Source organism: Cotesia glomerata, linkage group LG6, assembly GCF_020080835.1.
Source record: "Cotesia glomerata isolate CgM1 linkage group LG6, MPM_Cglom_v2.3, whole genome shotgun sequence".
In the NCBI taxonomy this organism is placed as follows: Eukaryota; Metazoa; Arthropoda; class Insecta; order Hymenoptera; family Braconidae; genus Cotesia; species Cotesia glomerata.
In genome coordinates this window covers 18,511,691-18,530,451 of record NC_058163.1, presented here as the reverse complement: position 1 = coordinate 18,530,451, position 18,761 = coordinate 18,511,691, and the positions used below count along the sequence as shown (strand labels likewise).

At 27.2% G+C, this 18,761-nt stretch overlaps 3 protein-coding genes across 3 annotated transcripts; all 3 read right to left on the bottom strand.

Annotated features, from left to right (window-relative positions):
* Positions 1 to 2,197: 2,197 nt before the first annotated feature.
* On the bottom strand, positions 2,198 to 3,813 carry LOC123266804 (uncharacterized zinc finger protein CG2678-like). Its single transcript, XM_044731220.1, has 2 exons — positions 3,485 to 3,813; positions 2,198 to 3,370 (listed from the first exon to the last, which is right to left on the bottom strand). The coding sequence occupies exons 1-2, from the start codon at positions 3,773 to 3,775 to the stop codon at positions 2,273 to 2,275; spliced, it is 1,389 nt and encodes a 462-aa protein (XP_044587155.1). The 5' UTR covers positions 3,776 to 3,813; the 3' UTR covers positions 2,198 to 2,272.
* A 1,739-nt stretch (positions 3,814 to 5,552) lies between these two features.
* On the bottom strand, positions 5,553 to 6,374 carry LOC123267169. The gene is made up of 2 exons (XM_044731708.1): positions 5,945 to 6,374; positions 5,553 to 5,872 (listed from the first exon to the last, which is right to left on the bottom strand). The coding sequence occupies exons 1-2, from the start codon at positions 6,260 to 6,262 to the stop codon at positions 5,693 to 5,695; spliced, it is 498 nt and encodes a 165-aa protein (XP_044587643.1). The 5' UTR covers positions 6,263 to 6,374; the 3' UTR covers positions 5,553 to 5,692.
* A 504-nt stretch (positions 6,375 to 6,878) lies between these two features.
* LOC123267093 (dentin sialophosphoprotein-like) lies at positions 6,879 to 10,511 on the bottom strand. Its single transcript, XM_044731596.1, has 3 exons — positions 10,019 to 10,511; positions 9,005 to 9,527; positions 6,879 to 8,932 (listed from the first exon to the last, which is right to left on the bottom strand). Exons 1-3 carry the CDS (start codon positions 10,370 to 10,372, stop codon positions 7,008 to 7,010), a joined length of 2,802 nt encoding a protein of 933 aa, XP_044587531.1. The 5' UTR covers positions 10,373 to 10,511; the 3' UTR covers positions 6,879 to 7,007.
* Positions 10,512 to 18,761: the final 8,250 nt, after the last annotated feature.

Here is an 18,761-nt window from a genome sequence, read left to right as displayed (position 1 = left end):
CTACCTAAAAAATCGGATTTTTTACAGATAAAAGTCATTTGATGATAAAAGCTAAAATTTAATTTATTCTTGATTTTTTTTTAATTTTCTTTACTACGAAATAAATTGAAAAAAGTATTAAAAGTCGACGAACAATAGCTTAAATTGAAGATAATTAAACATATTATGACAAAATTTTATTAAAATTACGACATGAGACCGACTACCACCGATAGATTTCTAAATAAATCTACCTAAAAAATTAGTGAATCCTATCGATCAATAATCAAATTAAACAATCGAGCGCTACTTTGCTGCTCTGCAGGGTTCAGACGAATACGACAAACACTATTGTGTCAAATTTGGCCATATTTTATTATAGAAATACTATTTCACGCAATTTTACACTGTTTTCTGCTAGAGAAAAAATTACGTGATATTTGTTGATCCCCCCTCCCCCCTAAGTGAGATTTGGTAAGATTTAGCTTGATCCACTCCCCCCCTAGAACACCTCACGTAATTAATGGACGCCCCCTAACTTTTACAGAAATTGACTTTTGGGTACCTTTTTTTAAAAAATTTTTTTTTTTTTGAATGAACTTTTCGAAAAAATACACGAAAAAAATTTAACATGATCAATTATATAAAATAATCGTTTTTTTTTTTAGTAAAATCGTCATTTTTTCGAAGTCCGCCATTCTTTTTTTTTTTTCTCAAAAAAAAACTAATTAATTTGACAACTGTCCCCGCTAATCCCGGGCAGGGCCGATTTTTTTTATTTAATTGAAAAAAAAATTGTCAAATTTTCTGAAATAAAAAAAATTTTTTTTTTCAATTAAATAAAAAAAATCGGCCCTGCCCGGGATTAGCGGGGACAGTTGTCAAATTAATTAGTTTTTTTTGAGAAAAAAAAAAAAGAATGGCGGACTTCGAAAAAATGACGATTTTACTCAAAAATGTCTTTCAAAGGGTAGAAAAGAATAGTAAAGTTTCAGCTAAATCTAAAGGGGTCGGGTTCAAAAGTGGTCGATTTGACATGGAATACCCCATATATACTTCTTATGCTTGAGATTTACAAATGTACAACGAAACGTGGTAAACAAATATTTGTTGGCATTTTAATTGTTTAAAGTTGCATTGTGATCATTTTTTAAAATTATAGTACAATATTTATAGAAAAAAATTATAACTGGAGTAAAGATATTTAAAATATTTATTTCTTCATGAGATATTGCAGTAGCTAAAGCTTCAATAATTACTATCGCGATTAAATAAAAGACAAGTTCATTTTAAAATTGCAACGTAATGTATTAGTTCAAGTTTCATATTTTGATAAATATATTTTTATTTTTTCAACAAGTACAATTGAGTTTTATATTTCAAGTTTCTTACTTTAAATAATACAAAATTCGATGATCATATGTTAACTACATTATAACTTTGGAATTGTTGGTTACATCATAAAACATCAATTTGCATTTTACCACACAATTAATTAAAGCGATTGCAATCATTTTTTCATAAGAAATTTAATAATTGAATGTTTTCTTTTTTGTATTTACAGAATAACCGTAAATTTATGAAATAGTCATTGGAATAAAAAGTAAAATTACCACTCGAAATCAATATATCATTGATTTAAAATTTTAAAGAATAACAAAAAACAACACCAAATTTATAAAATCATCATTATGGTAATTATAATTAATTATTGTTTTAAACATAAAAAACAATGAAATTTATTTCAATTAAAAAAAATTTTAGTACGTTGTTATGAAATTAATTAAAAAACATCTCTTATAATAATAAAAAAATCAAAAAATAGGTGAGTAATTGCGAAAATAACTGTTTCAAGTCTCAAAAAAAGTTTTTCCTCATTTTTATAAATTAATTTATCTAGAAAATAAATCAAAATTATTATAGATAACTCAGATTTTGAATTAATTAAACAACTTATAAATATTCTTAATACAATAATTTTTAACTATGTTAGAAAACATTTAAAATAAATCAAATATTGTGATAAATTCAAACTTGTTAATCACATGTCCAAATTGATATTTTAACACAAAATCATTAGAATTAATTAATTATTATAATGACTGTTTCACAATCTTACAGATAAATTAACAAGTATGAGCATTAATGTATGAAAAAAAGTTCTGAAGTATCGGAAAAAATTTCTACAGCTCCGAATTATTTATTTTTTTTTTTTTTTTTTTTTCATTAACCTTCTGATATAGAAATGCTTTAAGAACTAATAAAGAAAAATAAAAGTATTTTGATACTATGATTATTTTTCCAGTTCCCAGTGCACTTTTTTTTCGTGTTTAAAGCGTCGATGACTGGACGCAAACACTTTGTTGCAGAAAAAACAAATTCTTGACTCGTCAATCTCTATTTTATCTGCGCAATGATCCTTTTTTTTATGCTTATCAACCTTTTTTTGGCTCACAAAAGCTTGATTACATAAATTGCAGATATGTTTTGAAATATGATTACGTATGTGTCGATTCAATTTTCTGATGTTTTCAAATTTACGATGACATATTTCACATTTATGTAAAATAAAATTCTTAAGTCGTATTTTATGATAGCAAATTTTAGATTTTCTTTTCTTTTTTCCATCATTTAATTCTAAGTCACCTGTGGTTGCTTTGGGTCCGTAATTTGTCTCAACATCAACTTGACTATTTTCACTTCCAATTGATTGATTATTAGCTGTCCGGCTACTTTTAGAAGCACCTTCATTACTGTTCTTTTTATTAAACTCTTGATAATCTCCATTTTCGACAAAATTTTCAGTATTCGTGGATGAATTACTTTTATCATGATTGTTATTGTTAATACAAAGTTGATAATTATAATTATCTTCATGAAGAGAACAAAATTTCTTTTTGCTAATAGTTATTTCAGTTCCATTGGCTGACTCATTACTATATCGACTATAACTTCGCTGTCTACGACGATCTCGAAGATCATGGGTCACTTTATGACTTTTCATCAACTTTAAAGTATCAAAAGTCTCTGGACACCATAGACACTTATATTTTTCACCATGATTATTGAACAAATGATGAGCCAAAGTTTCTTGACTAATAAAAATTTCAAAACATCGTAGGCATTGAATTTTTTTGCGATTGTATTTTCGTTTGACACATTTGTTCTCACTTATACTTCCAGTATCAGAACGTCCAAATTGATCTGAAATTGAACTACCAACATCAACTTTTTTGTTTTCATTTTTGACTTCATCAGTTTGTAAAAGAACATCTAAACAATTTCCATCTTCACTTGTTGAAATAACTTCATCAATTATTAATTTGGATGAGTTTTGGCTTTCTGTTGGTGAGTTTGAAGTTTCTGTTAAGTTTTGCTGGTGATGTGATACCTAAAATTAATTGAAGTAAACAATTAATATGTGTAACAATTAATTCTATAAGATAAATTATATTGTTTTTGTGAAATAGAAATAGTCATACTGATCTAATTGTTTCATACTTACTTGAATACATTGCTGGATAAATTTTTCATATAATAATCGAAGTTGTGTCTCGGAATATTGACACTGAAGTCGAAATTTATATGCTATTTTAGTATTATCAATACAGTTGTTGCAAATAAAAATAGGTGTTCCATATTCTTCGCTTAACTGAACTCCACCACACTCTTGTATTTTTTCTAATATACCTGGATATTGTGTTTTTTCTTGATTATTTGAAAGCAATATTAGATCATTAGTTTCTGTTAAACAAATACGACAAACTTTATTTATTTTTAATGTTGACACTTGCATTTTTGTATTTTTTTTGTTTGTTGTTTTACAAAAAATAATTTTAGGTTTATGTGTACAAACAAATATGTCGATACAAATAGCACTATTTTTGACAAGCACTTGGGTACTAATAATAGGGAAAAAATTAATCACTTGATGTCGCTAATGTATAGCAAGTTTTTTGAATATGAATATAGATGAGTATATTTTTATATAAAATAACTTATATAAATGTGTGTACCTTATATTATTGTATTGTATATGCCTTTGTACATGCCCAAATGATACATAACGCCATAAATATCTGAGGCAATTCTTCACATTTTTTCGTACTAAAAGGTGATTACGAAAGTTGCAACCAGATAACTGAATCTTAAAAAAAATTGAAACCTGCACCTGAAGAACTACCATAACTATGGAGATACGCTCTATGGAATTTTCTATTCTTCGTAATGAAAAATCTCGAGAGTAGAATTTCTGCTATTGAAAAACCCTTGAAATCAAGACAACAAAGATTTAAGCAAATTGACAAGAATTACTAAAAATTAGTATATTTAAAAATTTTTATACAAGTTCAAATAATACTTGTTTACATTAAATTCATCGTGTTTACCTTTTTTCGTTTCAATTCGCAAACGTTTGCACAAAAATTAAATATTAGTAGATAATATTTTTTCAATTCTGTAGTAATACCATCGAATAAGCAGAGAACAGTTAACAATAATAATTTTTTAGACTAAAAATTGCTTGTACCATCACTAAAAATATTCTTTGAATCGCTTATATTGTTAAAATAAATAATGATTAGCATAAATATCTTCTGAAATGATGTATAGAATAGCTCAGAGCCTTTGTTTAAATCTAGTCACAGATTCAAAATTAAAAAACTAAAGCAAATGTGTGGAAAAGTGTTAGCCGAATTTTATTTTAATTCGAATAACTATAATGGAATAAAAGTAAAAACTAGATATATCTTTTCATTCCCTAATTTACTTTTATTTTTTATATACTGGTATTTAATTTAAATTTATTACCCTTTTCTTTTCTTTAGGTTTAATAATGGTAAAGTAATTCCACAACAAAATTTATTAACGCAAGTGGTTTATAATTTCTATCTCTATGATTGATCGACTTTACGGTTTCTTGATTTAGTGTTATATCATTACTGTCTTCGTACCCAAAATAGATACTGCGTAAATACAATATTGCTTTGGAACGAAGACATTTAAAACTAAATACCGATAAGTTTTGACAGATTGTTCAACTCATTGATATTATTATAAAAATTAATAACCATCGAATAATTATCAAATAGTTAACAATAATCTTTTAGTCTAAAATTTGCATCTACAACTACTATTCTTTTTCAAATATTATCTATTGTTAATATTTATAGGAAAAAATTTGATCAATTTCTGAAAATTTCTTCAACACGATTTATCAATAATAAAAAGAAACATGTTTTTCTTTTTTATGGTTGATAGAAAATAGAATATATGTTGAAAAATTTCGTCACCCACATAAATTTTAAAAACTTTATCAAATAATAATATTTTTATTAAAAATAATCCTAATAAATACCAATGACAGCTCATTCATTTGATCAACGATTATACAAGGAAGTTAATTATGGACTGGATATCTGTAAAATATTAAATATCTTTACTAAGCTTTGAATTTGATTGATTCCATGAAATACGTTAGAGTATTAATCTGGCATAAACATATAATTCAATAAAAATTCAATTACTTGCCCAAAAAATATGAGCTGCCAATAAACTAGCTTATAACGTTATGTACATTCTAGTATTTAATCTAGTATTTAATATTAATAATGATTTATCCTTAACCTTAAATATAAACTTATGTGATGGAATTAGAAACTTAATTAATTATAAAAAGAATTTTTAAACTTAAATGAACAAAAATTAACGAAACTTAAAGATCAAGTTGTGTTAGATCCAGAAATTGTTGTAAGATAATTTGGTTTCCAGAACTCAATTTATCTTGAGCTGACAAATCTTCTTTGTCATCAAATCCTTCTGAACTCTGAATGTCTTGTGTAAAGTTTGATAAATCTTGGCTGTCATTTGGTGTATTAGCTTGACTGCGAATCATCTAAAACCGCGAATAATAATTAAATTATTGTTAAATAAATTTTATTTTAGGTAATAAATATTCGAAACATACTTCAAGGTTATTTTGAATTAACTCCTCGTAATACAGCTGTAATTTTTTCGCTGAATATTGACATTGCAGACGAAATTTATATGATATCTTTGTATTTTCGATGCACGTGTCGCAAATCATAGATGGTAGGATACAAACACCAAAATACTCTTTACCTTCACATAATTTAATATCACCACACTCTCGTATTTTTTCTGCCAAGCCTGGATATTTGGGTTGCTCTTGGTCATTTGGAAAGAGTGGTGACAAGTTATTTGACTCTTTCAAGCAAATTCGACAAATCTTATGCGAGTTGGTTATAACATCTAAGTTCTCCATTGGTTTTTGTAGTTTTTGTTTTTTTTTTAACTTCAACAATTGACGAGGTTTAGTAAACAGTTTATTTATTTCTATTGAATCCAATACATACGAAGCAAAATTAATGACCGGGTGATGTCGCTCAAGCCAAAATTTTTGAACTGATAATAAATAACGTTTACAATTTATCTGTATCTATCATTTAATTTGAAATAAAAAAATATTATTGTGTGTATGATAAAATTATTAATATTAAAGTTAGTTAAAATCGAAAATTTTTTGTTAAAAATAATTTTGCTGAAAGAATTTTAAAAATGTTTAACCGCTAAAATTTGAAAACTTGTAAGTGCAATTTTTTTTTATTACATTAATGTTTTAAAAAAAAAAAAAATACAAAAATCGTTCCATTTTTTGCTAATTAGTATCATATAATAAAAATAATTTTAGTCGGTAAATTGAAATTAAAATTTGATTTATTATGTTATATGAAACAAGTTTACATTTGGTGAAAATATTTTTATTTTCATAGAAATATTAATTATAAATATTTAAGTACAAGCATATAAATTTATTATAAAAGAAAAAAAAACAAAATTAATAAAAAAAAATTTTTTTGAATATCATCCAAGTACTCTATACGTCAAGTAATGGAAAAAGTTCTAGAAGTTGCTTTAAATGTTTTTATAATTGAGTATAACGAAAAACACTTTTAACTATATTGCATTATAAAAAGTGTTAAATATAATTAATGGAACAATTATAAATTTTAATTATATAATTCATTATTTTGATATAACATACGATTCAAGATCACATAACAATTTTTATAAAGAATTTGGCTGACAGGTAAGGAATGACGACGAGTTTTTATATTTTTGTTCGTGTCTGAATCTTCACTAATGTCAGGATGATGTTGTTGTGTATGTTTTAATAATGGTAGACGGTACAGAAAAAATTTGTCACAGTATTTACAGGATAGTTTTTTCCTCATTTTACCGGAGTTAGAAGGACGTACTGGACTGGACTTTCTACGCTGTGATTTATTTAATTTCTTATTGTTGTTATTATTTTTTACTGCGCGGTCTACCAAGTTTTCATCGGTGCTCGACGATTGTTTTATTCTTGATCTCTTGATTTGGACACTGTCTGATGTATCGTCATCGCTATCTTCAATACTGCTCACAATCTCATCTTCAGTAGATTCGTCATCGGTGGGCGGCTTTTTCTTGGATTTTAGTCTCTTGAACGACAATTTACTTTTATCTTTCAATTTACGTTTAGACAAAACTTTGACTTTAACATTCTTTTTAACTGCTACAACACTCCGAGATTTATTCTTGTTTTTAAGCAAAACCTTGTTATTTTTATTAATGCTGTCTTTTGGCAATTGATCACCGTCTTTCTTTTTTTCTTCGTCGTCATTATCATCATCAATAACTAATTTAGATTTTGAATTTTTTAATCTCGTATCTTTATTCGCCTTATTAATACGACCATTCTTTTTTTGATTCAACTCCTTATTACTATCATCTGTCACTAAAGCTAAATTGTTTTTAGGCACTTGGGTATTATCACTCGAGTTTTGAATATCATCGTCTGGTATACCAACAGTGTAGTCAACACTCAGTGCATCATCAGGTAATATTTCAATATTATGAGCTACTTCAATTGCTATGTCATCCTCTAGATTCAATATTTGATCAAAATCATCAGCAATTTTAGATTGTACATTAATTTTATTCATATTTTGAGATTTGTTTCTATTCACTCCTCCTTGCGTTACATTATTTAATCCAATCATTTTTGAAGTTGGTTCAGAATATTCTGGACTCCGTTCCCTAACATGAACTTCGGCTTGAACTTCAATGCTGTTACCAGAGTTAACAACACCATCTTCCTGAGATACATCGTGATTAAAATCTTCACAGACTTTATCAAGACTAGACTTTTTAGTCTTTCCTGATTTGCGGCGTTTAAATTTATCTTGTTTAACAGCAGGTACGTTGCTTACTTCACTAACATCATGAAAGTCTTGAGATCTAGACCTCTTACGCGAAGATAAACTTTTATCTTTCCTATCTACTATAATCTTACTTTTATTTAGCACTTGAGGATTACTTTTAAAATACTTTTTTGGTTTTTCAATACTGCTATCACTATCTTTAACAATTAAATTACTGCTTTTCCCAGAAATGTAATTACCCTGATCAAGTATATCACCTTTAGTATTATGATGTTGATCGGCAGCATTTATGGCTTGTTCTTCAATGCCCTCATCAACTTGTGCAATCCCAGTTTGTTCTTCATTAGTGAAATTTTTAAACGAATCAAGTTCTCCTTCTTTTTCTTCTTCAGCAGCAGTTCTTTCATCCGAGTCTGGGAATATAATAGCTGATATCTCTTGATTATCATCAAGTTGAATATCTATTTTTTCACCAACGGAAATATTTTCATCAAAAGTAACAATTATTTGTTCTCGAAGATCATAAGTATGGTCGAATTCTCCCACAATCATCGGCTGTATGTAAACTGCTGCATCCGTATCTTTAATTTGTTCATTAGCATTTTCATCAACGCTTTTATTTTTATTAGCAATGGTTGCTTCACAAGTTTGATTAATACTTTTATTATTATCTGCTACTTGAGAATTTTTACCATAAATATCTTTAACACTATTTGCATCGTCAACATCTAAAATTAAATCTTAATTAGTATTTATATTTAAAGTATGTTAATTCAGTCTCAATGTTAATTAGAAAATACCTTTTTGTTTTGCACCAGCTACACTACCAAAATCAACATTATTACTATCACCTTTTTGTATAAAATCAGTCAGTTTAGTTGAGTCGGCAGTTTTTTTTGGAGGTATATTGAGCTTATTAAGAACTAAAATATCTTTGTACTTATTTCTAGCGATTTCTAGTCGTTTTTCATAAGACAAGTTATCAATATCATTATTATTACCCTCTTCTGAACTTTTGCTTGACTCATGGTTAATACTAACTCCAGTTGTACTACTCTCTACAGTACTAGAATCTGAACGATCTGTTGTGCTTACATCAGGCGAATTATTATTTTTCTCATCAGCATTTTTTGCTGATAACCCATTAACCTGATTATCATCACTGTTTATTGTTGATATCCCATTAACCTGGAAACTATCATGTATTTCTTCGTCTTGTATCTCTTCGACCACTCCCTCGACGTATTTTCCCTGAATGCCCGTTGACTGGCAAATTTTCATTACCTTCTTTACTTTTGGAATTTCTGTTTCAGCATTCGGATTCTAAATAAAATTTTAAATTTTAATTTTTATGACAATTATATTAGAAAGGCATGAAATAAATATGACAAAATAATTTAATGTGTAAAAATTTTAAGAGCGAATTTTTTAGAGTATTTTTTTTTTTTTTTTTGAATAACGAATTTTCTATAAAAATCCTAGAAATTGTTTGATGTCTGGTAATTTCAGTTTTATCAGTCTAAACGATAAAAAAAATTGAGAAAAAAAATTTCTTGACAAAGTTAATAGTAAACAACATTGACTAAACTCTACTACCTCTTATATCATTTTATTATTTTTTTATTTTACAATGGATAAAATTTTTCATTTTTTTATGCTTTTGTATTTATGTAACACAAACAATTGAAAATGTTAGCGTTTTCCCGCCAATTTTAACTGACAACGAGGCTAGTATCAGATTATTTTTAAATGTTATTCTATAAAATGTAATAAAATAAATAATAAATTAATAATAAAAAAATAAAAATAATTACCGAACATATACAGTGCTTGGAGGTATGAGATTGTAATCGACAATATGATGAACTAGAACGTTGGCATAACAGACGAAAATCATATGCAGCATTGAGTTTGGTCACGCATTCATTGCAAATAAATGATGATAATTCATCATATTCATTGATATCAATACCACAGCAAATGAATATTTTACGATAGAGATCAAAAAAATGTTCTCGTCCTTGTTTATTGCAAAAAATAGGCGATAATTTTGTTGATTCTTTCAAACACAGTCGACATGTGCCCGTCATTTTTGTGATTGTAACTGATACACGTGTGTTGTTACGCACATATACGTCTAATGACACACAATTGTAACCGGCACTCATTATACCAAAAATAAAAATACTAAACTAATAGAACCCAAAAGATGGCGGTAGTTTATAATTTTAAACTTTTTTTTTTGGATTGTAATTTCAAAAAGTAACTCCTAATCACTGATTTCAAAGTCCAAAACTGTGATCAAATGTTAAACAAGATTTTCAAAAACAAAGATGTGTTTTACATAAATTTTAATGTTAATATGTGTATAAATATAAAACATATATATATATATATATATATATTTTAATTCTTTTTAACTTGTTAAATTTTTTCATCACTGATATCTCAAGGTGTTTATTGTTTAATATTGACAAACGATTAACGAGAATAAGACCGTGATACTCAACACTGGCTCTGTTGAAGAAACACCGACGTTCACGAGAGCTCACTTTGATGCGAATGACAAAGTCACGTATTTTTTGTTTCTTCGGGTTACGGGGGTATTTTTCTTGTAAGTATTTTGAATGGGAGAACTAGTGGGACAGAATAAGTTTAACGATGATTGGTTCCCTTCTCCCTTCGTACTGATTTCTACGTATTACACTTCTTATATATTAAGGAAATGTATAATTTATAAATATAAATGTTTTTAGACCTGAACTTTTGACTTAACATTGAAGATAAACATCAGAAGCTAGACGAGTAGACAAAAGACCCTAAATTGAATGTACTGGACTTTGACTCTCACTTACACTATTTATGACTCTAATATTTGAGACTTATTCAGTCAGGTATACTGAATGTTTAGGTCTATTATCATCTTGAAAACAATAATAGTCTCCGTGACAATACTAACGATAATTCAATACCTGGATTAAGGATATTTCATTTTCTTTAATTACATGAAAATTTTTCCTAAGTCTAAGTCTAGACTCTTCAAATCTAATATGCTTCAAAAATTTTACAAATTATATTGCAAATTACCAATGACTAATACATTTTTAATTGTCAGTAAATTACTTAGAAACTTCAATATTACTCTTCTTTGAGTTATTTTTAAAATCAACTATTTTATTCAAACACACAGTAGTTTTTAATTTTTTAAATAGTATATTTTCTTGTACGCTTACATAAGAAAGATTTGTATGTATTAGGTATAATGAATAAATTATAATTATGAATATTTTATTAATTTTTGCAGTTATTTACTATTACAGAAAATGTCAGTCAAACTAAACATCTGTTGGGCAGATCAGGCTCAACCAGCCTAAATTTTTCACCCTCAGGTAATTCTCTTTCTACTTCTGGAATAACCATTAACTACACATTTTCTTTTCACAGAATTTCATTGTTTATGAAAGAAAAAAAAAAAGTTTAATTTTGTGCTGCATACGAAAATAGTAAAATCCAGGTTTGAGACATTCAATCTGGAAAGCATATTACATTGGTATTGGCGTCGAGAATAAGTTTATCCAAAAAATATTTATCAAATTAAATAAAGAAGTCAACATAATGTACACAATGTTAAGATACTAAATATATCATGGATCATTGACTGATAAAAACGTCAACCACTAATTTACTTAATTTAATAATCGTTTAGAAACGTCGTATGCTTATGTCACGTAATTACTTTGTTTGTAGCGGTATATAATACAGTTTTGTACGGAGAGATAAAAAAAATATATATTGAATTTGTTTTTATTTAAAAAAGTTTATTATCAAACGTAGCAATTAATTGTGTTCTTTTAAATAAATAATCCAACTTAGAATAAATGTTAGACAAAAATAATGATCAGTGTATGGTAGTGTCCATCCATAAAATATATAATTATCAAAGTTAGATATTCAATCAATGTCATCTCGTATTACAATGATTATTTTAATGCTACGTTTTTAACAGTATAGGATTCAAATTATAATAATCACTGCTGATTTAAAATGTTGAAAAATAACTTATTATTTCTATTTATACTATAATATAGATATATTCCATGATATACCAGATGCATTGTTTGACGCTATAATTAACAAATTAAGAATAATAAACAAAACGGCTGAAGTGTTAAGTGTAAGATTGTATTTAAATCAAAGTAAAAATCATAATTAAAATACATTAATGTAACGCATAAATTATAATTAATTTAACTGTTACTTTTTATTGTTATGAATAAAAATTATCCTTAAAACAACAGATGTCTGATGATAATTTTTAAGTATAGATTTCGTTAGGAATCTAACTCTATTAGTCTTCATGGTGGAATTTTTACCTGATTTAGCTATCATATGTCATAATTAGTCGAGTAAGTTCCAAAAATACCATTAGTTAAAAAATTTTTGCATGTCTGTAATAAATGCATATCTGCAAAAGTTTTCAACCGATCTTGATGAAACTTGGTACACATATTCTTTGGATAATTACCTTGAACGAGTTTGAAGATGAGCAAAATCGGTCAATTAGTTTAGAAATGGCGGCCATTTAGAATTTCCAAAATAGTGAAAATCATGTTTTCGGTCACTTCATTGATGTATAACTTTTGATTTAAAGGAAATAGAGTATTTTCGAAAAATTCATGTAGTCTAGTCGAGAAGTTAATTTCTTGCGAAAAATAGAGCTCCTTCTCTTAAAAATATGGTTGATGGCTTAAACGATCCGGAATGGCAACTAGAAAAAGACGTTTTTTGGAGAAGAAAATTACAATTGTTATTAACAAAAAACTGTTAAAAAAATTAGCCGTCCAGCTTTTTGGAAAAATCTCAAAAAGTATAAGTGATAGCTCAAATATTAAAAAAGATTCTGAAAGAGCAGAAAATTTTAGTAAAAAAGTTCTCGACTCCCGAAATTATAGCTCCAATGTTTATAATTTTAATTAACCCTTCGTCACTCGCGTCTTTTTTAGTTTCTCGCTCGCACTATAGTGAGTCTCTATAGGTTGAGTAGTTGTTAGGCGGCGATCTGCTCATGGCGCGGGTGACGAAGGGTTATGCGGGTTGCAGTCAAATAGTCAGATTGACAACATTCCGAATTAATAAAATACTAGAACTTAGAAAGTAAATATAAAATATAATTTAAAATAAATAATTTGACAAATTTTAAAATTCCGAAAAATACAAACTTGAATAAAGAAAAAACTAAAGCTATATTAATAGAATCTTTCAGTCACAAAGTCTCAATAAATTAAAAAACATAACAACGAAAATTTTTACGCCAAAATAAATGAACAGACGAACACTCATTTAGCCGAAAAATGTGAATATATAGTTATTTGGATGAGTAATTTTCGACCGAATCATTATTCATATAGATGAGTATTCGGATGAATATACGTCGGAACGAACTTTTTTCGAAATTAAATTAATTTTAACTCTTGAGGAATATAAGATTTATGTTTACCTATATATTCGATAGCTCGGTGTTTTATAATTTACAAAATTGTTTTTCGGCTAGTATTCTATTTAAGTTAATGTATTTTATAAACTTTGAATGTAGCGGAATTCTTAATTTTCTAAAGTTTTGATAATTCGGAATGCTTTCGATCTGACTGGTTGACCGCAACCCGGTTATGCGTTGAAAATCGGCTTTTGCGCGGCAGTTTCAGCATGCGCGCGCCGCCACTCTAGTGAGCGTAGTTTATAATTAATTTTTTTAAGCTATTAAATATTAATTAAAAAATTTGAAAAAATTCTGGTGTCATCTAGACACTTCAAACAATATGATTCCAAGGTAATAAAAGTTGTATCACCATTTTTCAAAAAATTATTCAATTGTTAATTAACATTTTTTTTACGGGTTTGTATTGTCATAAAAGGCGGTATAAAAGTTTAAATAATTAATCTATAAATTTTTTGTGTCTTGGAGCCCTTTTTATAAACATACTCAACGATATGGCGTTATAAAAGTTTATAAAACATTTTTATTTCATTAATTATTAATTTTTAAAGTAACAAAAAAATTAAAAATTTAAATAATGTATGTTAAATAATTTTTTTTTCTTAAATCTAAGTGATTACTGATTTTATATTCTTTTTAGGCATCAAATGATTATTTTTCAAATTTTTTTATGCCATTTGTTTATAAAAAATTTATAAACAAATGAATTAATTAAATATTTTTGGAAAATTTTTTTTCACTACATTGTTAGCGTAAAAAAATTATGATTAAAAAAAAAAAAATTTTCTTAAAAACAATATCTTATTGTTGATAATCGTTTTTTTCATATTTTGATTGTTTAAATAAATGATTAAGGAATCGTTTTTTTTTTTTTAAATCATAATTTTGATTTCTAAATATAATGGCAAAAAAAATTTTTTTTTGTCAACAATTTATGCATTTATTTATTTAACAATTTTTTTTTTTAATTTAATTCTTTTCTAAAAGATAAAAAAATTACAAAAACAGTAACCTAGAACAAAATGGCAAAAAAAATTTTTTTCGATTTTTTAAAAAACATTCGGATTTTGAAGCACGACAAAGTCTAAGCACTGACTCGATTTGTCAACAAACAAATTGCTGTAACTTTGCAACTATTGCAGATACAGTTTTCGACCTTCAAGTCGTTTTTACACAGTATGAACTAAGCTTTCATATCAATTTTAAACCTAAAGTTTATCTCTTTTAGCTCTTTAATTACACGCATTTGTTTATGAAAATTTGCATTTTATATTTCTTACAATGCTTATATCTCATAAACAAATAATGTTAAAAATATAAAAAAAAATAGATTTGAATTGTTTAATTATCAAGTAACAAATAAGTTCTGAAGCATATTAGTCATAACATTATTTGTTTAATGCCTAAAAAGAATATAAAATCAGTAATCACTTAGATTTAAGAAAACAAAATTATTTAACATACATTATTTAAATTTTTAATGTTTTTGTTGCTTTAAAAATTAATAATTAATGAAATAAAAATGTTTTATAAACTTTTATAACGCCATATCGTTGAATATGTTTATAAAAAGGGCTCCAAGAAACAAAAAATTTATAGATTAATTATTTAAACTTTTATACCGCCTTTTATGACAACACAAACCCGTAAAAAAAATGTTAATTAACAATTGAATAATTTTTTGAAAAATGGTGATACAACTTTTATTACCTCGGAATCATATTGTTTGAAGTGTCTAGATGACACCAGAATTTTTTAAAATTTTTTAATTAATATTTAATAGCTTAAAAAAATTATTTATAAACTACGCTCACTAGAGTGGCGGCGCGCGCATGCCGAAACTGCCGCGCAAAAGCCGATTTTCAATGCTTAATTAAAATTATAAACATTGGAGCTATAATTTCGGGAGTCGAGAACTTTTTTACTAAAATGACCGGCATTTTTTTTTCATTATTATTGTTTACTTGTAAATAGAAAAAAAATAATTTTATAGATGCATTTGTCAAAAAAAATATTATCTAGTAACAAAGTTATTTATAATTAATAAATGTTTAGCTGCTTATTTTTCAACAGTGAAAAAATGTACCATCTTTTTAAATAAATAAATCATACATGCTGGCATGCAGTTTTTTTCAAGAGACAAAATAGTTTTTTAGTTTTTATTTATTATCAAAGATAAAATGCTATGTAACGTTTAAACATAATTTACTTTTTTGACTTTTCCTTATGACCTTACTCATATTTAAATACTTAGACTCGTTCACAAAATACGTTTACACTTATGGGGGAGAGGGTGTCGCTTGATGTATGGAGGGTAGAGGTATCTCTACTCTCCATAACTTGATGGGACAAGATGTGACAAGGGAGATCAGAGAGAGTTTAAAGAAACGTGATGTTTGCAGCTCATCAAATAACTTTGCAAATTTCTCTCTCATTTTTTTTTTAAATTTATTTTTTTCTAATGATAGAATGTTATCCGTTTCATATTTTTAAATATATAAATGTATTTATGTACATATTTTGATAATAACGGCTCAATAACTTGTTTTATTTATATTTTGTTAATGAATTTCATAGAAATCGAACTATTGCATTGGTCCTCATGACGGACCTTTTGAAAAATTTTGCTATTTTCAGACTTAGCTAGACAAGCTGATTTAGAAAATACGTACACTAATTCTAAACGAGTGATCGGCCAACTGGTGCTTTTTTAGCTACTAGAAGTATATTTCAAACATACCATGATTATCTTTAGCATGTCGAATGAATAATTGCTCATTTACAAAATTTCATGACTGTCATTGGATTGGAAAACTTTTTTAAACTTCTTTGTAGGATATAGCATTCAGGAGTAGATCGACCCAAGTCGAAATTTTTTTTCGCTTAAAACCCATTTTAACCTGGGATAGTCTAATTCAGGGTGAAACAGAATGAAATAGGTTTTAAGAAATAAGGAACTGCATTGATACTAAACCCCGTTTCACTCAGGTAACGTCTACTTAAGTCTGTTTTCAGACGAGTTAGGTTGAAGAAGGTTCTTAATAAAACTCTGTTTCACTCTTTTAGCGCCTAGCTGGGATTGCACGATGTATACGATTTTTTGTTTCTCAGACGAAAAAGTGTCAGGCAGGGTTTTATTAAAACCTATTTCAACCTAGTTCAACCTTAATAGCCTAAACTGGTTATATTCATAGTAAAAAAAAGAAAAAATTATCATTTAACTGTTGGTTACTTCATGTTATTATTTGCATGACTGTTAAGGTAATGATAACTATTAGTAATGTTAATTTATAATTATACAAGAATAATGATATCGAAATGAAGACAGAAGAAACGACGAAGAAAACACAAATTTCCGTTGAAAAAAACTCAGCTTTACTGGGATTCGAAATCGAGACCTCACGATTACGAAGCAAGACTGGATCCCCTCTGCTACTCGAAGACTAGTCATACAGTAGAAATATTTGTTTCCATTTAAGCTACAACTGACAAAATTAAAATTAACTCATGTGATTAAATATTATTATTATTTCTTATGTCATGGTAAATATTACTGTGATTATTATTATTAATTTTACAACGTTGCTTACAAAGTGCTTAAAAAATTTCATCGCGAAAATTGCCTAAATTTTTAACTTCCCGCTAAGAAAATTGAAAATTTTCAAAAGTTGGGAAGTTATTGGTTTTAGCCCGTTTTTCGAAAATCAAGTTTTCAACGGATGTTGACGTTTTGAGGTCCTAGGAAGCTTCCCCGATTGTTTCCGCGATGGTGTCCGTTTGTCTGTATGTACCCTAGTAGAAATAATCGAGTTTTCACTGGATATAAACCAGTAACTGGCCAGTGATATCGAGTAAAAACTTGAAATCGCGCCACCTACAACTAAGTCATAAACATTAGTTACACCGACAGTGTATCTTTACTAGTGTGTGTATGTTTGTTTATTTTTTTTGTTAACCTGTACGCATCATTATTGTAATTATTATTATTAAAAAACAGTATAAATCAATCAAAATTAGTGTTTATTAACGTGTAAATAATTTCCAGTATATATTTCAAAATGGATACAGTGAAAAAAAATGACACAATATATAAATTGCGACTGTGGGCATTAAAAACAAATCTCCAATTCAAAATAATTATTTTCTTATTCTATTGTTAGATTTATTATTAGTCTATCAGACTAATGATGTTATCTATTTTATAATGTACACATAAATGAAACTTTTTTATATCATATCGTTTATTAAACATTATTTTGAATTTATTTGACAATTTTAATAACGCCTAATAACCTCAGAATTCGAAACTGACAGTTTCACTAAAGCCGCCATAATGTTTCGTTAGATCTCTAGTAAAACTGGCCAGTTACTAGACAGAAACTGGATATTACATTGGCCAGTTACTGGTTTAAGTCTAGTAAAACTGGCCAGTTACTGGCTAAAAACTTGATTTCATTTCTACTAGGGTATGTATGTAAGTATGCATGTAAGTATGTATGTGTGTGTATGTGTGTATCGCGATTGGCGTCATTCAAAAGGGCTTGACCAAACTTAGATTTTAAATATAATTGGGACCGATTCGAACCGGTAGATCTTGAGAAATTTAAAAAAAACTACAAAAAAAATTTTTTTCAAATGTGTTTTTTTTTTTTAATAACTTTGAAACGGCTTCACCGATCGATTTCAAAAACTATTCAGCTCTTAACATTAAAAAACCACGTCAATCGCCGCCAACCCGGTCAAAATCGGTTAATTCGTTCGTGAGTTATCGTTGTCGAAAGAAAACCGAAAAAAATATTTTTTCGGAATTACTTCGAAATTTTTCGTTTAATCAATTTAAACTTAAAGATCCTTTATGGGGCTTCAAAAGCTGCGACACAAAAATTATATTTTTGAGCTCTTCGAGTTCAAAATGTGAAAAACTGTGCTATTTGTTCATTCTTTAAATTTTTAATTTGGCAAACTATTCTTTTTAGCAATTAGGTCAAATTTTTAAGTAGGAAAACTTGATCTTTCGTATATTTTTAAATTATTCTTGCACAAACCATAATTTTTTATTTAAA